General features: G+C 38.4%; 1 protein-coding gene across 1 annotated transcript in view; it reads right to left on the minus strand.

Annotated features, from left to right (window-relative positions):
- ITGA2 (integrin subunit alpha 2) overlaps positions 1–23,384 on the minus strand; it is a 67,118-nt gene that overhangs the window by 40,062 nt on the left and 3,672 nt on the right. Inside the window, exon 2 of the mRNA XM_080362430.1 lies at positions 7,735–7,858. Within this exon, the coding sequence (XP_080218556.1) occupies positions 7,735–7,858 (124 nt within the window). The remainder of the gene's footprint in view (positions 1–7,734; positions 7,859–23,384) is intronic.

Consider the following 23,384-nt stretch of genomic DNA (forward strand, 5'->3'; position numbering starts at 1 on the left):
AGAAATACAGCAAATATATTAATATGCAGAGATGCATGCAAAGTTAGAAATATATACATTTGGGATTGAGAGACAAAAAATTCATTGTCCTGTGAGTTAACAGGTAACTGATTCCTTTGAAGTTATTCTTTTAACTGATAAGAAGTATTTCCTACAGGATCTGCTCAGGAACAGCCAAATGCTTATGCCTGAGCTTGAACACTGCCACACCTTGACAACACTGAGTCAGAAAGAAAATATTGCAGGTGATAACAGTTTTCTGCATGAAGTATTTAATCTGAAACAAGAAAGTTAAGGCTTATGATAATTTATGCCTACAATACATTGTGATACGCTTCGTCTGACTCATTGCTTCATCTGCTAACATCCCCTCCAATATCTGCTCCTCAAGACCGCTTTAATTTTTATCCGAAAGCCTTCACAAAACTGGTTCACTCCTGGGTGAATGAAGAGCACCTATTTTTCAGCACAACTCAAGAGAGTGTAACCACCAGACAGTACAGGGCCATGTAGGGCTGGTAGAGGAGGACAATTCTTTACACAGTTTAACAAGCAGTGAAACAAGGGTAAGGCAAAACACAAATATTGGAGGATGATCTCAAAGGATACAAGACATGAAATGAATCATTAGAAAGCAGGGAATGTGGGTATTTGCTCCCTCAGCAATATGACTTTCCCTTCATACAGAACAGTCCATGGTAGTAATTCATGCATTTACAGGACAGTAAAAGGACAAGCAATGGGACCCCAGAACAGAATATGGAGTTTCTTAAGGAACCATCTCTTTTCACCTGGTCAATAGATTGCTAAAAGTAAAATGGTCATAATTTAAAACTTTGGAGGTAGCTAATGCAAATACCTTGCACTATATAAAGAACACACTTTATGAAATCATTCTGTTTCAAAGCAATTGTAATGTATCTTATTAACTTTCCAGGGATCATCTGATTTTACCACTGCAATTTTATAACTAGTTTGAATAAAATGGCTTTGAAAAAAATACATAGTTTTAGATGCACAAGCAAAAGTTAAAGTCCTTTTTAGCTTTCTCAAAGAAAATACTGCTAACTGCATTTTTTTTTTTAGTTTATTCCACTTCAATTAAACACAAACTTAAAAGCATGTATAATGTTATTCTGTTTTACCAGTTCAGTTGGGGGTGACTTCAGATTCTACTTTCTGCATGTAGGAATACTTTAAATACACCCACTTTCTTCTCAATTACCTTGTTGAAAAACAGTGATTATGCAGGCAGCAGGAACAGGATTTTGTGTACTTTTAGCATCTTTAAACCTGCAGTTCAGGTTCATATAAATACATCTATGTATAAAACCAGTGTATGTTACACTAGCTGTGATCTTCTTGTTATTTTCTGAGGAATATAGCCTTTTTTCCACAGTGGAAACCAGAAGCACCACAGCTCAGGGCAAATAACCATACCTCATGAGAAACTACTCCATCGGTCCTGTGCTGATAGATATGACCTGCAAACACTTGCAGTGACAGAGAGGGCTGGAGCTGGTCAATAGTGATTGACAAGAGGGAGATAAGGTGTTACCGTCTCCACCCTCATTAGGTACTATGGAGTTATTTGCAATTATGAAATGTTAACAGGGCTGATGTTAGGGAGAAAAGGCTAACAGTTTTTGTGGGAAAATAAACAGTTTTTAAAATGATGGCAGTAATGCATGTGTAATATCTGAAACTGGAATAGCTTTTCAGCATTAACTGTCAAGCTGAATGTTGCACTGTGTAAATTTATAAATATTTCTATGTTTTTTTCTGAGTTTTCCAGAAGGCAAATATAATTTAGAGTCCCTGAAGGAGGACAGCTACTGTTCAAGGAATGACCTTAATGGAGCTTGGAAATACCCCCTGCACTACCCCGCCTGGTCACAAAACTCACAGTAAATCTCTGGCATCACTCTGTAGCTAAGGGTTATCCTGAAGCCCAGAGCACATAGTTTCACTCACAAACGGAGTGAGAATGAGAGGAGGAGAAGTGGGCTTGAACACTTGCTGTCTCCAAATTCAAGTCTAACTCCAAGTCTAACTCCAACCCTCACCCTCGCTATTCGCATAAACTAGAGACAAACACCATTCACAGAGTTTAGAAAAAGCACTTCTCTCCCTTTCAGCATGCCTATTTGCACTCACTCCATAGGCTTTATGCTGCTCAGCAGTAATGTGGGCTGTGAAACTCATGTTTTCCCCAACTTTAACATCTATTTATACTATGCACCTATTATACTAAGCATCTATTTATATTAAGGAACCATCACTCTTTATAGCCAATGAACTTCTAGAAATTAATATTCACACATATATTCTGCTTTTGCTAGCCCTAAAACTAACCATGTAGCTGTTGCATGGTAAAACCAGAAAAATACAAGCCAAACATTATGAACTCTTCTAATTTTAAACCCAAATCTAAATCTATGCCAACAGTATCCAAAGCAAACTTAATTTTGTCTTTCATTTAGTTTTTAGCTTACACTGCTCATACTTCACTGGAAGATATTATACAGCCTTCCCCTTTGCTGTACTAGACTTTCTTGTCCATAAATCTCAATGCCATAATTATGTGGTAGGTATATGCTACTCCATACACAAAATGTAACACTTAGAACTGACTATTGCCGATAACTGTGATTTTCAGAAACGAACAGAGCTATTAAATCCCTTCCTTTAGCTGATTTAAGTAGGCCGACCTGTCACCTGAGAAAAAGTTACTAACAAAATCCTGCCCAGCCTAGCCCTCTACTTTTAATTGCCAGCCATGAAGTTCCTAGGAAATAACTTAATTATTAATTCCCTTGTATCCTGAGCCTTACTTAAGCTTAATACTAGCCTTAATCTATATTAGAAATCAGCAAGTCCTACTTGTCTTTGAAAAATTAACATAAACCATTACAGTAGAGAGTTAGAAAATACTGCTCTGGGAAAATGCATGTGTATCTTTCTGAAACATCAGAAGTTAATAAAGCCAGAGAGTATCTGGCTAGCATCCTGCTAACTACAAAAATATTTTTCTACTGTGATTAAACAGGATGCACACGGAGCAGAGTGAAACAGAATGTATCAGGGAAGAATGCAAGAAATGAGTACTAAAATACTTGAAAATGCTTGTTTCCAAATATACTATGTCATGTATAGTGTATTAATTAAGGGTGTTTTTCAGCCAGGATTTAAATATTTATTTTTAAAAAACTTCCTTATGTGTCCTTGTAGATTGTCTTTACACAATACCATAGTGATTAGTATGTAATATTGCCACTGATTTTATTATTCAGCTCTTTAAACAGTCTACAACACTGTATACAAAACAATGAACTACAGGAAGTCAAATAAAGTTCAGCGGCAATGCCATGCCACACAGGCTGCAGGAGTGGTAGATCAAAGAGCAACAGGAATTATTTCTGGGAAATTACACCATGACAAAGCTAGTAACTTGCAAAGTGTGATGTAGCAGAAAACAAAATCAGAATTCATGGTGAAGGGCTGAATTCCCAGCTGTTGTCAGAGCATGCTTTATGTCTTCTGGTTTCTTTTTTTTTTTTCTTTTCTTTTCATGCATTTGCTCTTTAGTGTGTTTTTTTTTCAAACACAAAGATGGCTAATAGGAAATAGGAAAACAAAAGTAGAAAGGACCTCTTAAATCATCTGGCGCTTTTCCTTTCAGTTACAGGAAATGATGAATATATATGAAGACCAAAAACCTCTTCACTCTCATGGAGGCTTCTTTGCACACCCTAAAGCACTTATCACCATCTAAAACTTCTGATCTTTTGAACAGAAGGCTCATAACTTCAAAAACTACAGCAAACTATAGCAAGAGAGTTTGACTGACAGACTTAAAAGACTTGGAAGCCAGAAGCCAGAGCTGCTTCTCCAAGCAGGAAAAAGGCAAACTGTAGGACATGCAGTCAGGGGAAGCAAAAGCAGGCAAAGAACTCAGTATTAGCAGTGATGCTGGCACTAAAAAGATGGAGCTGTAACAACGGCAGCATTTTGTTCGGGGGAAAAAAAAAAAAAAGTTGGCAGAAATTACCCTCCTCATTAAAATAAGAAGCCTTTGAAAATGTACTGATTTCAGGAAAAGTTGCTACAGAAATTGGTCTTTTTTGGCATCTTATTGATCTGACAAGGCAATACACTACGTGAGAACAAAGGCTGCTCAATTTTGATGACTAGTGAGCAGTATGCAATGATTTTTAAAACCAGTGGTGCAGTGATTACGTGATGTAACAGTAAGGCCAGTGCATATTAAGGTGTCATCACTGACGTGATGTGGAATGAAACAAAATATTTTAACAAATAAAAATCCTGTAACATAAATTCTAAACAAAAATTTTAAAATTCCAAGTCCTGAGCACATGGACGCAACTGGGCCCAGTGGCTGCAACTTGATACCAACAGTACTTCAATGGCAGACTGAGGTTTTAGCTCTGTTGTAGGATGTATCGACAGACTGAAGACACATATAGGTATGAAAAAGCATTTTGACAGCTATTCAATCTTCCTTACCTGAGAGGTATATAAAAACAAATCACAGCATGGACTAACTGCTGCTGTCTTTGCAGAACGTACTACTGCTGTTAAGGGCACACATGTTCTAGATGAATTTGGCATGGTAAAATTCACCTTTCTAAAAGATTATGTTTATAAAAATAACACAGAATTTGGTCTCAGCTTAAGGTTCAAATATGGATGATCTCATGACAGGGAGAATCAGGGAATAAACTGAACGATGTTTCTGTTGTAGGTAATTACTTGTGTGGTGGATTGCCTAAACTGTTCTAATTGATGAGTTTCTTTGGTGTTCACAGTTTTCCTTGAGTTCATTAAAGAGCTCCTGTTTTGAAATTCCCAACAGACACTGTGAAAAGCTTGAGCTGTACTTGACTTGCAAGTTTGTCCTTATTTACAAGCATCACATGCCATCAATGCCCATCAACGCACAGCAGACCAGTGTCCAATTACCCTGGATCATCTGACCCTACACAAAAAGGGCTCCCTTGCTGGTTTGTGTCATGGCTTCCCAATACATACCAGCCCCCTCTATAGCCCTGCACTCCTCGTTGAATGGTCTTTCTTCTTCTCTCTGAACTCATCTCCAAGCAAAATTGATAACATACTGCTGCAGGCAGTCCAGTTCTAAAAATTTTCCTCTCTTAATCATTCTCTATAGCTCTTACTGCCTCAGGAGATGTACCTCACAGAAATATAGCTGAATAATATTATATAAATAACATCTGCTGTTTTTTTCTGTATTTCTCCTTTCTGCTCTTTGAGGAGGATTTTCAAAGCTGTTTTTTACAGAGCACCATGTGATTTTATTAACAGAAGCAAGGTCTAAGAAGTGATGAAATTTCTGGTAGGTCTCAGATTCTGGACAATCTCTCCTTCTGAGAGAGGTGTCATCCAGCAGTGTTCGACGCAGTGAGCAGCCTCACTGTACTTGAATAGAGTTTTCAAGTGCATCACATTCTTGCTTCATAATGGCAGTGTCTTCATAAAAGTCTATGGTGAAAAACACTCCCCTCTGACTGAAAGCAGCGTCCTGATCTTACTGATCCTGAAGCTTGGACTGTGTATCTTGCTCCTACTTCAGCCATGTCAACAAGCATTCCGCACATGGACTGCAGACTCTGCATTGCTTATAGGGGAAAACCACTCTACTGAACAGCTTGAGTGGTCTGGTTTTTGGTTTTGTTTTTGTTTTTTAAATAGTGCACACAAGAAAAAGCTCTATCGTCCAGAGAAAAAGAAAATAGCCTAGAAATGAAAAGAACAAGAGAGTAAACCATGACTGGCTGGTTTTTGTTGTGTGGTTTTGGTTTTTTTTTTGAGCTTGTCTAATGATTTCTTGAGAAGAAGACTGAAAAGAGTCTCAAACAAATGATGGTTACGCCAACAAGGGCTGATGAAATTCCCTTGACTATTGGAGATATGGTCAGACACCGTACAGTGAATGAACAAATGACGAAGTGCCTATATACAGAGAAGTTTTCCAGGTTCACAATATTCACATAATGGGAGAAGACAGGAAATGTTAATCTAAAGCTACTTTATTTCCTGATCCCCACCACACATTATCCAAGTAAGTGGTAGTGGAGGAGTTTTTATATCAGAAGTAAAAATAAAACATTAAAATATAAAAATATAAATAGCTTGGGTGAGTCTGGAACTTAGTGCTCCTGTTGAAAGCTTATAGAAAAACTGACAAGAATAAAACACAAGACATAATTTCTCCATGTATAAGCCAAAGCATTCAGTTCACTTGAGGCAGACATTCCTGTTCTCCTTCACTAGCTTTACACAGAAGTTTTTTAAAAAAAGAGCTCTGATCTATGGGTGACTAAATACATAATTAAAGCAGGCAGAAACATAGTGAGAAAGCACCACAACATCAAGCAAGGAGACAGGGTAGGTTGGGAGCCCACCCAAGGGTGGGTGAGGAAACACCGAGCTCTTGGATCAGAGCATAGAGCTTTGCCCTCCTCTTACTTTGCCTCCTGGTCACTGGCAGTAAACACAGTAATGCCAATGATGCAGAGAGATCTAGGTAATCTTACATCTTTGTATATGCAACCAGTTGCAACTGCACGGCATCTTTGTGCAGGGCTACACATAAATGTTTCAGCTAGCTCAACAGTTTTTTATGGGCTTTTCCAAACTCTAACTGTAAAATACATTTTCAGATGCATTTCTATGTGTTTCAGATTTTGATATCTTTCTTTTACTGAAAAAAGTTCAGTTACTTACTCAGGAAAACATGCCAGTTTATGGCTATTTTGGTTCTGACACTGTTTCAATCTATGGAGAACGACACAACCAAAACATTGCCTTAGCTTATGATAATATATATAACTTGTGAGACCTTCCACTATAGACTTAAAACCATATACACACAAGTAACCATTTAAAGTAGTTGAGTACCATTGACCTATTTATAGGCATATAGTCCTTGCCATGACGAACAACTTAAGCTTTGGGGTTACTCAGGGTGCAGAAAGGGAAACAATGTGTTTTCCACTAAATGGGCATACTCTGGTTAATATTTTAAAGTTATTTTTGAAGCCAGCATCACTACAAAAAAATTTTTACTAATTACTCATCAAGCCCAATGTTGTAGCAACAGTGGATTTCACATCTAATTTTATGGCTGAAGAGATGCAGTGGATACAAGGCCTTTGATAGGATTGTGTTATTATATACGTTGAAATATGCTGTCCCTCGAGAAGTGAAGACATAATATTGTACCAGACACAAAAATAATATAAATTGAAGTTCACTTAATTTTAATATTAATAATTAGAATTTCTCAGCCCTAATAATATGTTTTAACCTCAACAATGTTAAAACGGAAAAATATCACACACATATGTAATGTGTAACAAAGATGCCATTGGTACAAGAAGGAATGAAATAAGAGTTAAAATTTCACAGAAATTGTGAGTCTGAGGGAACTGATATACTGGATATGAAAGTAAAAGATTAACAGAGGGAAAGACCTCAGATGACATTGTGCAATGGAAAAAAAGCCATTAGGATGTTTCAACATTTGTTTTAATAACGTAAGTATTTATTGTAAAAAGATAACTCTAATTTATAAAGGAATGAACCAGAATGCATTTAATCAAAATGTAGAATTAGAAAAGAAAAAGGAGTTGCAACATTTTTTTCTTAACATTTTAACTGAATATATAACAAGCTGTTCAAACTGCTTACCATTTGCCTTGTTCATTTATAAACTGTTGAACTGTGTATCCAAACTGCTCTCTTGGTGGACCAGAAAATATTTTTGCTTCTAGGAGCCCAACATTGTAGGCTTCACAGCAGTTATGAAGAATGCCTGTTAACAGAAAGATTATGATTATCACAGAAGCAATTAAAGAAGAATTTTGATCCGAGGGAAGAAGGCTCTCCATCTGTGCCAGCTCCCCCAACAGAAGAAAATAAAATGAAGCCTTTGACACGTGCAAGAAAAAAAAAAACACCTTCTCCCTATAGTACCCACCTGCCCATGTGTAATGCCTGTCTAGCACTCTTTACACGTGTTACAATACTGTGGGCAGAGATCAATGACTCATTTGCTGTTTGTTTTACCAAAAGTTGCAGCATTAATAAGGGGAACGGTTTAGTTCAAGGAGAACAAGAAATATGATTCAGAGGTCTGTTATCCTCCTTTACCTTAAGGCATAAGTTCAGCTTATGGCACAGTAAGCACATCAATGGCCTGCTGAGGTACATCAAAAAGAAAATGCACTGACTGCAACTGCTAATACTGTTTGTATTCTAGTGTCTATCTGCAACTTAATGTTTGAAGCCCTGGAACAAAAATCAGATTGTCTACTACATCAGAAAACCTACATTTTTGAGTCATTTCCTTATCACACCAGAAGCCTTTGTTTTCAGTCCAAACAATCTGAACAGTTGTCCAAACAAGAAAACTTACAAATAAAAACATGCAAGACAGAACTGCATTAATAAATCATGACACTTAACACTGAAACTCCATTTTGCTGTGTTCATGGTATTAATTGCTTTTCCTTGGGTACTTGGCGTGCCTAAGAATATGGTTATGCCACTCCATGACATTTTGAGGGGAACTGGCAGTGTAGGCTGGGGACAAGGTCCTAAGTGTTATGAGTCTGCTGGGGATGGAGGCCCATTCCCCCTTCACAAAGGACCTGATTTCTTTCTTATCAAGAGCTGTAGGTGGACATCTAGGAGAACGTCCTCTAGAGAAGCTGCAGGAAAAGGGACAGAGTCTCCTAATAGCCAGAAGCAGGTAACTTCTCCCCTGCTTGGAGGTGGAAAGACTGAGACAATTGTGAGATCCCAGGAACAAGCTACAGCCCAGCTGAAGAACACCTTAGGGCTCCTGAGAGCCCTCCAAAAATGGCAGAGCTCAAAGAAATCATGACCTGTAGTTGCACTGAGGAGCTACTGCCCAAGGTTCCCAGGTGAGGCAAGTTCATGAAGTTGCTCATGGATTAAACAACCTCGCTCACACTTTCCCTCCCTTCTTGTGTACCCAGACAGAATGAGTATTTTAGTTATGTAGTATGAATCATTGTGTTGTAAAGTAGCAGCCTTCCTGATAATCCCTTAAATCAGGGACCCTTTAAGGAAAGATGTGCCAGTCTTTGGCATCTTAAAAACATAAGCTTAAATTCTAACTGTTTCTCTAGTTTTGATAGGCAGAGAGCCCATTGCTGGTATCATTCTCTTCCAGGTCTCAAAACCAGCTTTGGAAGAGAGGTTAACATGGATTATATCAGCATAAAAGAGCCTATCACAATAGCTTAGCTGTAATAGTAATAATAACATTATAGTAAAAACATCAAAATCACAACTGGAGGTTTGCAGGCAATGTTCACGACATAAAAATTTCAATGCATTTTGTACTTTTGCCTATAGGATAGAAAACACAAACGTTACTAGCAGAAAACTAAATACAACTCACATAGTTACTATTTTTTTACCACAAACTCAAAACAGGAAATCATATATTAGTTATTTCAAACAACTGCTATCTACAGCTGGCCTCTGAAAAGCAAGCAATTACCCTTTGCTAAAAGTATAGTTCCTTGAGAAACATCCTTAGAGATAAATATATTTCCTGAGTCATGTCATTTAAGACTGGAGAAGAGAATGTGTACAGATATATCACTCTGTGTTTCGCAATATTTTGACACTAAACATAACCACATATATTCATAGTTCAAGTCTGGGTTTTGGGGAAAGGGAAGAATTGTCATAGATACTGGCTATTGCCGGAAACTATTTTGTGATCTAGTATACTTGAATTTTATAAAAACATTTTGCTCATGTCACATCCTAAGTTTATTTTAGAGTCTGTTGTTTACGAATTTTATTATCCTCAGACAGAAATCACTCACGATGTAGCAATGCGCTATTCTCAGAGGCCACAGGAGAATATATACCACTATGCCATCTTTTATGTAAACACAGAGGAATAACACTCCAAGTTATATGGTGCACATGAAAATAAAGTCTCACTTTGAATGAAGAACCAAAAGTATCTTAGAATTATAAACATTTCCAGCATGATGCCAAATCCAATGACATCTAGAGACAAACCCTTGCCCATCTGTTACACAGTTATTAGCAAATCACACCTCTAGCTAAATGGCAAGTTTGCTAAACGTTTTCTACCTAAGTGCATTGGCCAACTTTAGTACAAATGCATGGAAGACCTTTCAAATTGTGTCCAAGGCCAGGGTTTCACTAAATACTACAGCTAGGGCAAAAATTTCTAGAACTGAATAAACCACAGAAATCAGATGACACAAACAATAGCCTGAAGGGAAGTCCCCATGCTGTTTCAAGTTCCTCCAAGGCACTATGACAAACCAGACGAGGGTCAACACAACATGTGCTGGGCTACATGTGGCCTGCAGCACCCCTCCCTGTACCTTCCAGGGCCACTATTGTGGTCCTACTTTTTACAAGGTGGGGGCTGAGTCCAAGGAGCAAAGACACTGCATGGCCCAGCCTGGGGATGCTTTGGCTCCTTGCGTTTTCTCTGGGCCTTCTCACAGCTTAGGTGTCGCAGAATCACATTGATCACTGGAGATCATCTAGTCCAACCTAGCTGCTAAAGCAGGTGCACTTACAGCAGATCACACAGCAAAGTGTCCAGATGGGTCTTGAATATCTCCAGAGAAGGAGACTCCACAACCCCTCTGTGCTGTCTGTTTTAGTGCTCTGGCATCCTCAAAGTACAGAAGTTTTTCCACACATTCAGATAGAACCTCTTATGCTTTAGTCTGTGCCCATTACCCCTCATCCTATCCTTGGGCAACATTGAAAAGAGTTTGGTCCCATCCTCTTGACATCCACCCTTGGAGATATTTATAAAAACTGATGAGATCTACTCTCAGCCTTCTCTTCTCCAGGCTGAACAGACCCAGATCTCTCAGTCTCTCCTCGAAAGAAAGATTCTCCAGACCCCTCATCATCTTTCTAGCCCACTGCTGGACTCCCTCCTTATCCTTCTGAAACTGGAGAGCCCAGAACTGGACTCAGTACTCCAGATGTGCCCTCCCCAGGGCAGAGTAGAGAGGGAGGACAACCTCCTTCGACCTGCTGGTCACAGTTTTCCTAATGCACCCCACAATAACATTGGCCTTCTTGGCCACAAGGGCACATTGTTGACTCATGGTCAACCTATTATTGACTGGAACTCCCAAGTCCTTCTCTGCAGTGCTGCTTTCCAGCAGGTTGGCCCCTAACCTGTACTGGTACCTGGGGTTATTCCTCCACAGGTGCAGGACCCTACACTTGCCTTTGTTGAACTTAATTAGGTTCTTCTCTGCCGAGTCCTCCAGCCTGTCCAGGTCTCACTGAATGGCAGCACAGCCTTCTGGTATGTCAACTCTTCCTCCCAGTTTGCTATCAGCAGCAAACTTGCTGAGGGTGCATTCAGTCTCTTCATCCAGGTCATTGATGAACAGATTAAACAAGACTGGACACAGTACTGACCCCTGGGGAACCTCACTAACTACAGGCATTCAACCAGACTCTGCATTATTGATCACAACTCTCTGAGCTCTGCCATCCAGCCAGTTCATGATCCATCTCACTGTGCGTTCATTCAACCCGCACTTCCTGAGCTTGCCTACGAGGGCATTGTGAGAGATGGTGTCAAAAACCTTGCTGAAGTCAAGGCAGATAACATCCACAACTCTTCTCTCATCTACCCAACCAGTCATACCACCATAGAAGGCTATCAGGTTGGTTAAACATGATTTCCATTTCATGAGCCCATGCTGACTACTCCTGATAACCATCTTTTCCTCCACATGCTTGGAGATGACATCCAGAGTAAGTTGTTCCATCCCCTTAGGCTGACTGGCATGTAGTTTCCTGGGTCAGGGCAGTGCTCTTTTTTTCTCCACAGCATTCCGTTCTATCTCCTCAGTGAACTGTTTCACTTGTCCTTCCCATTTACCACTGGGGCTTGATCTTATTCTTTTTAATTTTTTGGACTGCTGCAGCACCAGGGCACTGCTTTTTGAGGGCAAGAATTTCTACCTGGAATAATGGGAAGTGTGTCTGCCAGACCACAGCTCTCTTGCCAAAACTGCCTCTATCATCCTCACTTTCTGGCTAGGCATCTGGTCAAGGACAGTGTAAAGAGAAGAGCAAAAAAGCTATCGGAAGACACCTGTGAAGACACACTGTCATATCATTGTAGATCAGCTTTGCTTATCACTCATGACTACTTTGCAAAATCAAAGTAGAAAAGCTGGCAAATAAACTCTGACTCACTACGAACACTATCAAGTGAACCACAGTTTCAACATACTTCAAATATAGTAATTTTAAATTTCACATTTTTATAATCATTAATAGGTTTTTGATTTTTAGATCTACTCCACTCAAATCTTACTTGGTTTGGACTTAGCAACTACACACTTGCAACAATATACTGGGCATTTTCCTGCCATTTCATCCATCTTATATAGTGCTTACACTATAAGGACATCTGTTACCCATTTTGTATATCTATCTATTATAAATACAGTATTCAAAACAAGAAATGCAAGCATTTGTAGGCAAAAATAGAGAAAATGCTGAGTTTTATTCAAACCTATTTTTAGCCTGTGCCAGAATAAGAGGGTCTCTTATGCATTAAAAGGGTGCCAATTCTTGAAGCATCTAGGTTCCAAGTACTCTATATTCTAGGCTGGAAAGATTCAGTATCTGTTGCTGCCTCCAGGCAATGAACTTTGATAATTTAAGAATCTTGAAATAAATAAAACTAATTCACTGTCTGGATTTCAATAGCTTTTGGTGACAGACTTCTACTTTGTGACCTAACAATCATGATGAGAGATTAGTTAGGCAAGTAAAAATCCACTTCCTAACTTACGTAAACGGTACTTTATTTACAGTCAAATAAACAGACTGTGTGGAACAAAGGAAGCCAGATACAAGCCTAAAGCTTCTGGAGGCCCCTCTGAAGACTTCAAACGCAGCAGTTCCTCCTTGCCAACTGGTTAAGGGGGCCTTGGTTTAAAAAGGTCAGCTTCATCAAGCAGAGTAGCTTCCAACATAAAGCTCCAGACAAGGGAAGTTGGAAAAAAATCCTTAATGGGATAAAAGGAACCGTAAGCTTTCCAATAAACTCCACTATCCATGTGGGTTTTTTTGCTGGGAATTCCCAAATTTCAGCAACTGCGTTATTACATTGTACACCATCAGAGCTGCAGTGTAGGAGTATAGCTGCTTTTACACTTCTGCACAACCACTTTCTTGATCCTAGCAGAATGAAACATAATACATGTTCTGACAGTGCACCATTAAGCCTAAACGTGTGGGAATTCTTCTGTAACTATAAATGACATGTCTAATAACGGCTGTAATGCCTTCTGTTTGCTGCTGTTGAAGTACAAGCTGAAGCAAGTTTATTGAAGTAATAGCTCATATTAGGTACACCCAGTTCATAATTGTTTTGATTCTGTCAGCAAAGCTTACAGCTTAAAGTGAGAAAGCAGAAAATGTCTGTTGGGTAATCAATCATTTAATGTCATGATTATAATAGTTATCTGATTGTAATCCTTTATTCAGATTAACCAGTATAACATAAAAAATCATTTAATTGGATGATAAAAAAATGAAATCAGGTTTTGTGTGTTTGGTTGCTTGGTTTGCAAAATAAGTTTATAAAAGTTTAATAAAATGCACTAAAAATATTATTCTGAATTTTGTGTCACAAGTGTAATAATAAATGTGTCATTTTATCTTCAGTCTAAATAGAAAACTGAATATCCAATCACCTTATACTACATCACAAAAGCTATGCTCCAATTAAGATGACAATATTTGACAAGATCCCATATTCATTCAGACTTGCTTACGCCAAGTCCCACCTCTCAGTAAAATGCCTAGTCAAATAGAGGCATTCACTGCTGCTGTTTGTAATTGCTTGCATCAAACAGGTCTAGCCATCAAAGTATAAAGAAGACACAATGGAATTTGACCAGCGTCTATAAGGATCCACCTCACACCTAGCATTAGTTTTATTATAGATTTATCTAGTGTTAACCTTGCCAGTAAGAAACTTTATGATGAAGGAAACTTCTTATTTTTTCCAGTATGTTGTTCTCATCTTTAAAAAACCATTAGTTGTAAAACAGAAAAAAAAGTTTGTCGTATAATCCAGCTAAGGAACCATCTGTCTTTGTGAGTGGGCATTCATGCCATGAATGACGCCAGGCAAGGGAAGAGAAACAGACCCTGCGGGTGGCTCCCTGCCTTCTCTTTGGTGGCCACAGCTACAACCACTGCCTCTCCTGCCACTCCAACAGGGCAGCGGACCCTGACAGACCCAAACCCAAAGTCATCAGCAGGCTGGGGGGTTCAGGGGTGGAAGGGGTAAGCATGTAGCCTCCAAAGAAGAGCAGGGCCATGACCTGGCATTATGTTAAAACTGTGATGGTATTACACGCATTCCTGTATGGGTTTTATAGTTCATTAATTGTTTCAGAAAAACATATCAAGAAAATCCCACTGGATTATTGTCTGCTTCCTGAAGCAGTTTCATAGATCGGCAGCTAGTAAGATGTGTACAGCCTACATTGCCTTAATTGCTAAGTCTAGCATTTTTTTAAGTATTATTTCCAGAAGAGGGCTTTACTTTGCCTTTTATGTTAATCTCCAAAACAGTCACTAAAAACTCCACAAAAGAACCTTCCCCTTAGTCTCAAAGATTTCCTCCTCCAAAGAGCACATACTGGTAGGGCCTTGAAGCCTGTCAGACCCCGCTCTGGGCAGAGAAAAAGAAAGGGGTGAAAGGGATGAGAGAACTCCTAACTCCTGGTTTCCGCTGGCTTTTTCTCACAGACTGTGCACTCTGGTTCACGCTCTCTACGCGACTGAAGCAATTCTAAGGGCTCTCTTCAGGGTGGATTTTCTGGTGTTTTGCGTTGTGCAAGGTCATACACGATCTTCTTGGTTGTCACAGAACTTGTAAAGACACTTTTATCTCACTCCAACACCCAACCGGTTATTTTTTTTAACCTCTCTGCAAAAATTTGGTGAAATTGGCTCACAAGTTTCAAAGTTAGTAAGAGAGTACAGGCACCTACAGATACCATTCACACTACAATCACCTACTGTCTTTGAAATATTAGACAGAAGGTGGAGCGAATGCAGGAACAGAAAGTAATAAAGTTGTGAGAGAGGGCAGTCAAGTAGTATTCGCTTCATATTAAACATATTTAGTGTTACTTTAGTGCTTTTTATTAAAATGCAACAATATTTTGGTATAATAGTAAAGTATTCAGCAACTATGTCATCAGAGTGATAAACCAACTAGAATTAGTCACCTACTCTTAAAACCCACAATTTCAACATCTTTCATAATACACTATGTTTCGAAGACTTTATTGACAAGACTGTGAACACACAAATATCAAAACAAGCAGCACACAGTTACTTTATTCAATTGAATTGCAGCACAGATATTCTTCATTGTGGCTTTCAGAAGCCACCAAGCAATTCTCATTGTAATGAGCTTGTTAAGGGAACAAAACTGCCCAGAAATTAACCACTTGGGGTTTTTTTGCTAACATATTAGTCTTCAGCCTGATTCGCTCTACTGTATTGCTACATGCATTGTGTGCAGGTAATGATATAAAATGAAGTTATTTTCAAATAAACAAGTAATTCTATACTGGTTGCAGTGTTTGGGGCAATAAGCATAACTATAAAACACTCTTTGGATATATCTTTACTATAGTCAGTCAGGGCTATGAGGAATCCAACCCACCTCATGCAGGGAAAATAGAGGACTACTTACAATTCATTCTGGAAAGGTCTATTAAATTTTACCCAATATATTCAATGTAAGTGAATAATACGTTCTCAGTTTTCTTCTGTATTTTTACTTGTCTATTTTTTGTAATTTTTCCTCCATATTCACAACCTTTTTATTATGTACTCACAATGGCAAGTAGGTATCTCAGCTCATGTACTGAAACAGCAGTTTTATAATCAGAGTTAATCTGTTTTTATTTTAAATCAAATAGAATTCTTATTGAGAATAACCTTCTAAATAAAGACAATGTGAACCTCTGACAGAAATCAAAAGAAGCAAAGAATGCAATTGGCAAGACACTGGATTTTTTGTACTGAAAGTTAGAGTAGTCTATAATCCCCACTTCAATTACTTTGTTGATATTTCATCATGTTTACAGAAGCCTTAAAAGGAAAGATTTCATTTTACTGCTTCGTCTGTTGGTTTTACTTTCTTTTATCTTAAGACCAATGTTTTCTTCACATCAGCTACAATATCTCAAACAATTTAATAATTAACAGAAATTATAACATTTAGTGTAGAAATAAATTGTAGGCTACCAAAAAAAAAAAAAAAGAAAAAAGAAAAGAAAAGGAAACACCCACAAAAAAGGAAAAACAATGCCTCATTCAGTAACAAATCCTTCCTCCTGTCACTCTTCCTCCCCTCCCCTCCTCTCCCTCCCTCCAACAAGTTTTCTTTGCTTAGTTGGCTGACTGTTTCTTCCTGGAAGTAGGTCAGCTCCAGCCTGAAAGCCTCGAGTGTGGCAACCTGAGTCACTGCCTTTCAGTTACAACTGTTTATGATCCAAGAAGCTGCACCAAAGAGCTACCAATAACCTGCTATAAAAGCAACCCAAACTTGATACAACACACAAACTGTGAATTAAAATTTGGAGAAACTGGGACAGGTAGTAGGTGCTGTCTATTTTACTCTCCTGGCACTGCTAGAGATTGACAGAGATAATTAAATTTACCCACAACTGCATTAGTTACTCCAGAAGACTTCTCTTTCTCTTGATAGTTCCCTATTTGTAGTGCACACATTGCCCTCCTCGGCTCCCAGAGCAAACAAACAAGCTGCTCATCAAGGAATCTCAACAACCTACTGTACACAAAAAGACTGATTCCAAATTAATGCTTCCTGCAGGACTGACAATTTCCTATGTGTTTTTAATAAAGACAGCAAGAATTCAAGCCTACTCACATTTATTATCATGGCACGTTTCCAAGATTAAGTTCGGTGGGAAAAACACTTCTACAGAAAAATGATATAAATGGCATATTTTAAAAGTGACCTACAGTTTTTCTTTTATCTTGGCACAACAAAGAGGATTGTTTCAACCTTTTCCTTAGACTACCACAATTTGTTTTCGGTGATATCATAGAGAAATTAAAAGTACATGAGGCTAACAAGCTGCACATAGTTGTGTTTTATATGTAGGTGACTGGCTTCATAAGTATTAAAAATACCTACATGTGCTTCCCTGTGATAAAACTGGCTTTTCACACAGCATTTCTCTACAGCAAATTCTCTTTCCTTGTGTCCACATTATCAGTTGTTGACACTTTTATTTTAAAACCAGCATTATTTCCAAATATAGGCAGAGAAGCATGAGCCATGTTATGACTGGAAGAGAGGAAACATACGCCAGCACAGAGAAACCGATGTGACTGCTATCTCTGTACCTTATTTTCTACATTTGCTCCTCTCAGCTGATATGAAAGCACGTTTATACACAGAAGAAAATGCATGTTTGTACACAAAAGAAAATGCATGTTTGCACACAGGTATCAAGAAGATGGGAAAGCAACCAAAGGTGTCTGTATTTCCCTACCCATATCACACTCTAGGCTTTATGATTTTTTCAGTATAATATGCTGGTGTATCATATCGTATCATATCATATCGTATCGTATTGTATCATACCATATATCATATCACACTGCCATCATGTCATTTAGGATACTGTGTTTAGGATCTTGTTCCTCTTTCAAAGCTTCTCAAGAGCTAGCTGGGAGCTCAGCTTTCTGCACTGTATATGGCCCCAGAAACAAGAATAGCCTCAGCTGTAAGAAGTTTGCTGCATCAGCTTCCTGCAACAAGAAAAGCCCTGAAGCACCACAGGATATATAATACAATACTTGGAAGAGCTATAATTATCAGAACTTTTGTTTTCCTATAGCAGACTTAAAGACTATTTCTCTCCCCGTTGCAGTGGGAGCTCATGGCTTGGCAGCCTGAATGGCAGGTGGGTAGTCCCAATAACTCACCTGAAATTCCTCCTTAATGCATATTGAAATGATCAATTCTGGCACCAGATAGGGCCTGGGCAGAATTTAGGCTCATTAAAATCAGGAAAACAATCCACGAAGCCTGGACTTCAGTAGCTGTCTAACCCAGAATGGATGTAGATATATCTCACTTAGGTTTCATAACACAAAGTCACATAAAAATTTAGAATATGACACAGATGTAAAAGCACCTCTCTCTAAGAGCATATCCTACCCTACTGTAGACCCAGGGGGCAATCAATGCTTCTTGATTAAATAATTTCTGCTCTAAATAATTAAGTGATTTAATTAAATAGCTAAATAACTTATTTTAATGCACTGCCTATCTACCAAATGTAAATTGCATGAGCAGTCCAAGAGGGCCAGCTCTCCTCCCTGCTAAGTGCAACCGACTTCAGGCCACAGGCAAGACGTGTCTTTGCTTGTCTGCCTGGAAACATGAATATGCATCCCAAGATGCACTGAGACCTGGTTTCAATAGCAGAGGGAGAGAGTGCTTCCCTTTGACTGCTCTATTGCTTGGTAGCAAAGACAGTTCTGAAAAAGTGCAAGAGGCAAATCAGCATTAGCCTCAAGGGAGAACTAAGCCCATGTTTCCCAGGTGACTATTATGATCACTTCTCAGACAGCTACTTTTTGAAAAAAAAAGATAAACCAGACACTTACAACCCAAATTTTTTTCCCATCCCTGACCTCAAGGGAAGGAGACAGCTAATGCAGGTTCCTGAGAAAGATGGAGTTCAAACACTTCTTTCGAACTTCCCAAGCCTTCCTGCTTTGCAAGTGCATATTTGTGCATTTTAATAGTGCCTAAATATCTCTGCTGAGTCCAACGCACCTAACACTGCACTCTGTAGCATGGGACCAGGTTTCAAGTGAAGTGCACTCTCCCAGACTTCTGCCCACACACTGGAGTCTGGCATATCTAGGTGCCTGTCGTCAGGTGGGTGACAGGTGATCTCTAGTCAGAGTTTGAAAATAAGTTATCTTTATTTTTATAAAATGCAGCCATTGTACATTTTGGGGTCAGAGAGAAAACCCCATGTACATTTAAGAAGAGTTTTCTGGAGATAATACTTGCTTCCACAAAAGCAGAACAGTTGCTTTTTGTCTTTAGAGAAGCCAAGTCTATTGTAGCTGTCAGCTTCTCAGACAGACAACTTCAGAGACTCCTGAAGTATTTTTTTACTGTTCAATATGATGAGCTGGCTTTGGGCAGATTGGAAAAGAAAACAAAAAAAAAAAGAGTGACAGCAAAATGAAAGGATATTTTGCTAGAGTCAAATGAATAACTATTATTAGCAGATATAGTAATAGACTACTCTCCAAGTAGTGCTGCTGGATTTTTTCTCTGTTTACTGTTTTGCCCATTTTAATAAGAAGGTTATTTAATTTTTAGTCATTTCTGCTATTCTAGGTTTGATCTACATGTATTTCAGGCATATTTAAATGGGAACTCTATTTGGTGGTCATAGTTAGACAAAGTGTCAGATCATGTATATTTTTTCCACTTGGGAAATATTAGCTAAATTCTCATTTGAGGAGTTTCAGCTAAATCTGAATTTCACACCTCTAGATCCAGTGAGTTCTATATGCATCTCAAGTACTGCATGTAAAGATAACTGAATTATATACCACACACTAGGAACACTGGATTAAATAGCTCTCATGCTCATTATTAGACCACTATTCTTATTGTGTTATTAGAACTTACAGTTAAGAAAGTGGAATTGACTAAAAACTATTTAATAAAATGTTCTGCCTTCTTCAGTTAGCAATATGGGCGCAGAAACTTTTGAGTCACACGCTCTCCATTGCAACATTTGTTAACCATCTATGACTCACAAGTTGCCCAGGGACAAGATACTCCTTGTGCTTCTGCTTCAGAAAGGTATCCATCAAGGGGATTCTTCTGTGTGTTGCCTTGCGTTCCTTACAAGCATGTTGCTATTAAGAAACGAGGCTACTGACTCTTGATGCAGGTTACCCTAGACATCTACCTAGACATTTACCAAGCTAAGAGAACAGGACCAGCCAAGAGTAAATTTAGGCTTGAAGTCCAGTAATTCACTGATTTGTTGTTTTAGCAGATTGTGTAATGAAGCAGAATTTGTTACTCCATGTGCTTTCGCAGTTGAAGGGAGGCATGAACACAACAGTCACAAGAACTGAGAAGTTATGAGAAGCGACTGCTGTGTACATGGATAAATTAGCCATCCTGACAGCTAATCCAGCTGATATACCTGTGGGCAGCTGCCTTACTCCAGGCAGCACAGAGCATGACACAAACACATCCCCCAAAAAAGTGCTGGCTGCACAACTTCTCATGATGGCATCCACCGATGCACTAAGCACATGTGAACTGAGCACAGGCTGACCATTCCTCATTCAGAAAAGAAGTTTAAACCTGCAGTTGGTGGAGGTGTTTTTTTACTGGATAATCCAGTGGGTCTGACAGGCTGGGCATCTGTAGTGTTACAGCTACATACAGCTTCGTGTCTCAGCCTTAACACAGCATCAACTGCTGCCAGCTTTCTTGCTGAAAGGTCACTTATATTTGAGATAGACATCTAGACAGGCAGATAGATTTGTAGACAGATAAAAGGTAAAAACCTAATTCAGTCCTTCTCTACCACCCCTCCAGTACTCAAAACTATCATTTCCTTAGGAGTTTCCACTATGCAATATGCTCCCTTCCAAAAGTGTATTGTTAACAGTAATTTTCCTCAAGGTTTCTTTTTGTCTGTTCTTTAGAAATAACTAAATGTATTAGCTGAGGATATTTGTGTGATTAAAAGAAAATATTATGTATGAAATAAAGGAAGAATGATGAACTCGGAATCAGGATTCAAAGGGCAAAACAAAAGAGGAGTTAGGCAATAGAGTTCCACCAGGGCTGTGCCTAACTTCCAAGCCCTTCACTCTACCAGTAATTTGAAAGGGACAAAAGAATCCATGACATTCATCATGTGTGACATTCAACCATGCAGATGGCATTCAGTTATACACAAAATGTCTTTGCTCATTCTGCATTCAAAGAGTCTGTGTTGATCCTACTTCTTTGCCTGTATAATTCCTCTTTTAAGTCCTGAATAATATGCAAGTCTTATTAGATTTTTTAAGAATTTGCCTCTCCAGGAGAAAATAAAACTAACTTCAGTCCTGAAATGTTATACAGGGACTAATTCAAAGTAACAATTACTAGCACTCACAATTACTGAGTTTATTTGGTAATTCAGAACACCCAGCCTGATTTGGAAGCTCACATAGCTTAATCTGACTCCACTACATGCCTTTAGTATTGTCCACCTCCAGAAAATGAGTGCAGTATGAACAGGAAGGATGTTATCACATATCGCTTCACAGGAATACACACTCACACTCAGCTAATATAGACAGACGGTATAATTTATCCTGTAAGTTCACATTCATTTATTTTTATTATCCTTTTATCAGTACCTTGAGAAGGGGGTATGTTCATATTGCCATTTAGCACAGATATATGTCAGTCTTTCACCTAAATGTTTATAAATAAAAATCCTCTTCTGTTATCTTTTTTAAACCAAGGCTGAGACAGCTGTCTGATGTCCTTGACTAATCTGAATGGGAACAGTACAGCCAATTTATTTACACAAAAAATAAGCTTATCAACTTACTTTCTCTCTCTGTAGAGCATCTGAAATCATAACACAACACAGTATCACAGGGCCAGAGATCACTATGTGAAAAAGAAGTACTAAACGTTAAAACTGCTAATGGGAATGTCCTAAGCCAAGCAGATAACGTGTGTTGGTATGCAAGTGCATGGCTATGCCGATGAGAATCCAGCCTGTGTCCCGTCTGCATTTCGGCATGGTCACCATGGAAATGGGAACCGGCCTGCAGAGAGCCTAACAAAGGAAACCTTTAAATGAAAATAACAACACTGGACAGAGAGACTGCCTACAATTTCTGCTGGGGAAGTTGACTTGCTTTACTCATCTGAAGATACAGAAGCTCCCTTTCACCTCCATTAACCCTAAAGGAGAGTATTTTACTCTACATTTAGTTATTTCAACATTAAGCCATTACATTAGCAGTTCATTATTAGCCCTCATAAAAATACATTGCAAAACCCACTTTCATTCATTCACAAGTAACAATGTTGAAGAAGGATCACAATGACTAACATTTATATAGTGGCTAAGGAACACAATAAAACCAAGGAGTATCAGTACTTTTACTTTGTTGACTTCTTAAATGAAAATTCTGTCACTGAATTTTAAAAAAAAAAAAAAAAAATTGTTCCAGAGCTAGACAGCATACAGTTAAAACTTGCTGGTAAGGTCTCATGTTGACTTTGCCCAAATTATGCACAGATAAATATTAACTGTTAATGTGTTTAGGAGCGTGACAGTAATACCCTGTATGCTTTCTAAAATAAACATAATTTGTACAAAATACAAGTCCTGTAATACAGTATGAATGAAGCCTTACTTCAATGCGCAAAGCTGTGAACGGCAAAACTCCAAAAATAATAAATAATAACGCTCACACTACCTGACGAACTCTTTTAAAGAACGAAAATCTAGAGACAGTTTTAGTTTAAGAAGTGTTTATGTTTGGGTCCTCCTTTCAAACCATATCCAAATTTTAGAACAGTTTTTAATATTAACATTACTCCCAAATACAAAAACGAAACAGCAAGGTAACAAAAGATGATCACAAAGAGAAATGCAGAAATTAAGATGGATTGTACAGCTTTAAGCTGGTGTCTGTGCATGTGTGTTATGATCATACACTGCATTTTCACCTGGACTTCTGGCTTCATTTATTGCATCAAATGTGCAATTTTCTCTTGCTATTCAGTTATTGACTTAGTCCTTGCTCCTTGGTACAACACCTTGCACTTTTTATATATCTTATTTTCACCTACTAAATTAACAGCTTCCTTGTGGATTCATCTCTCAATATACTGACCCTAGCCTAAGTACTTGCAAGTGTCAGAGAATTTATTTTTCAAAACTCAAGTGAAATGACAGCATCCTTAGCCCCTTTAAAAAAAAAAAAAAAAAAAAAAAGTCAAAAGTATTTACCACTTTTGGATATCTAGTGAATCTAGTGATACAGCTAAAGCCTCATTTTTTCAGAATACTTGGCACATTCAAAATACAATTTCCATTGACTTCATTCACAGCTGTGAATACACAGCAGCTTTGCATGTCAAGATGCACTTCCACAACCAGCTCAATCCAGTAGAAATGCTGGCTAAC

This window comes from Nesoenas mayeri, assembly GCF_963082525.1.
Source record: "Nesoenas mayeri genome assembly, chromosome: Z".
NCBI lineage: Eukaryota > Metazoa > Chordata > Aves > Columbiformes > Columbidae > Nesoenas > Nesoenas mayeri.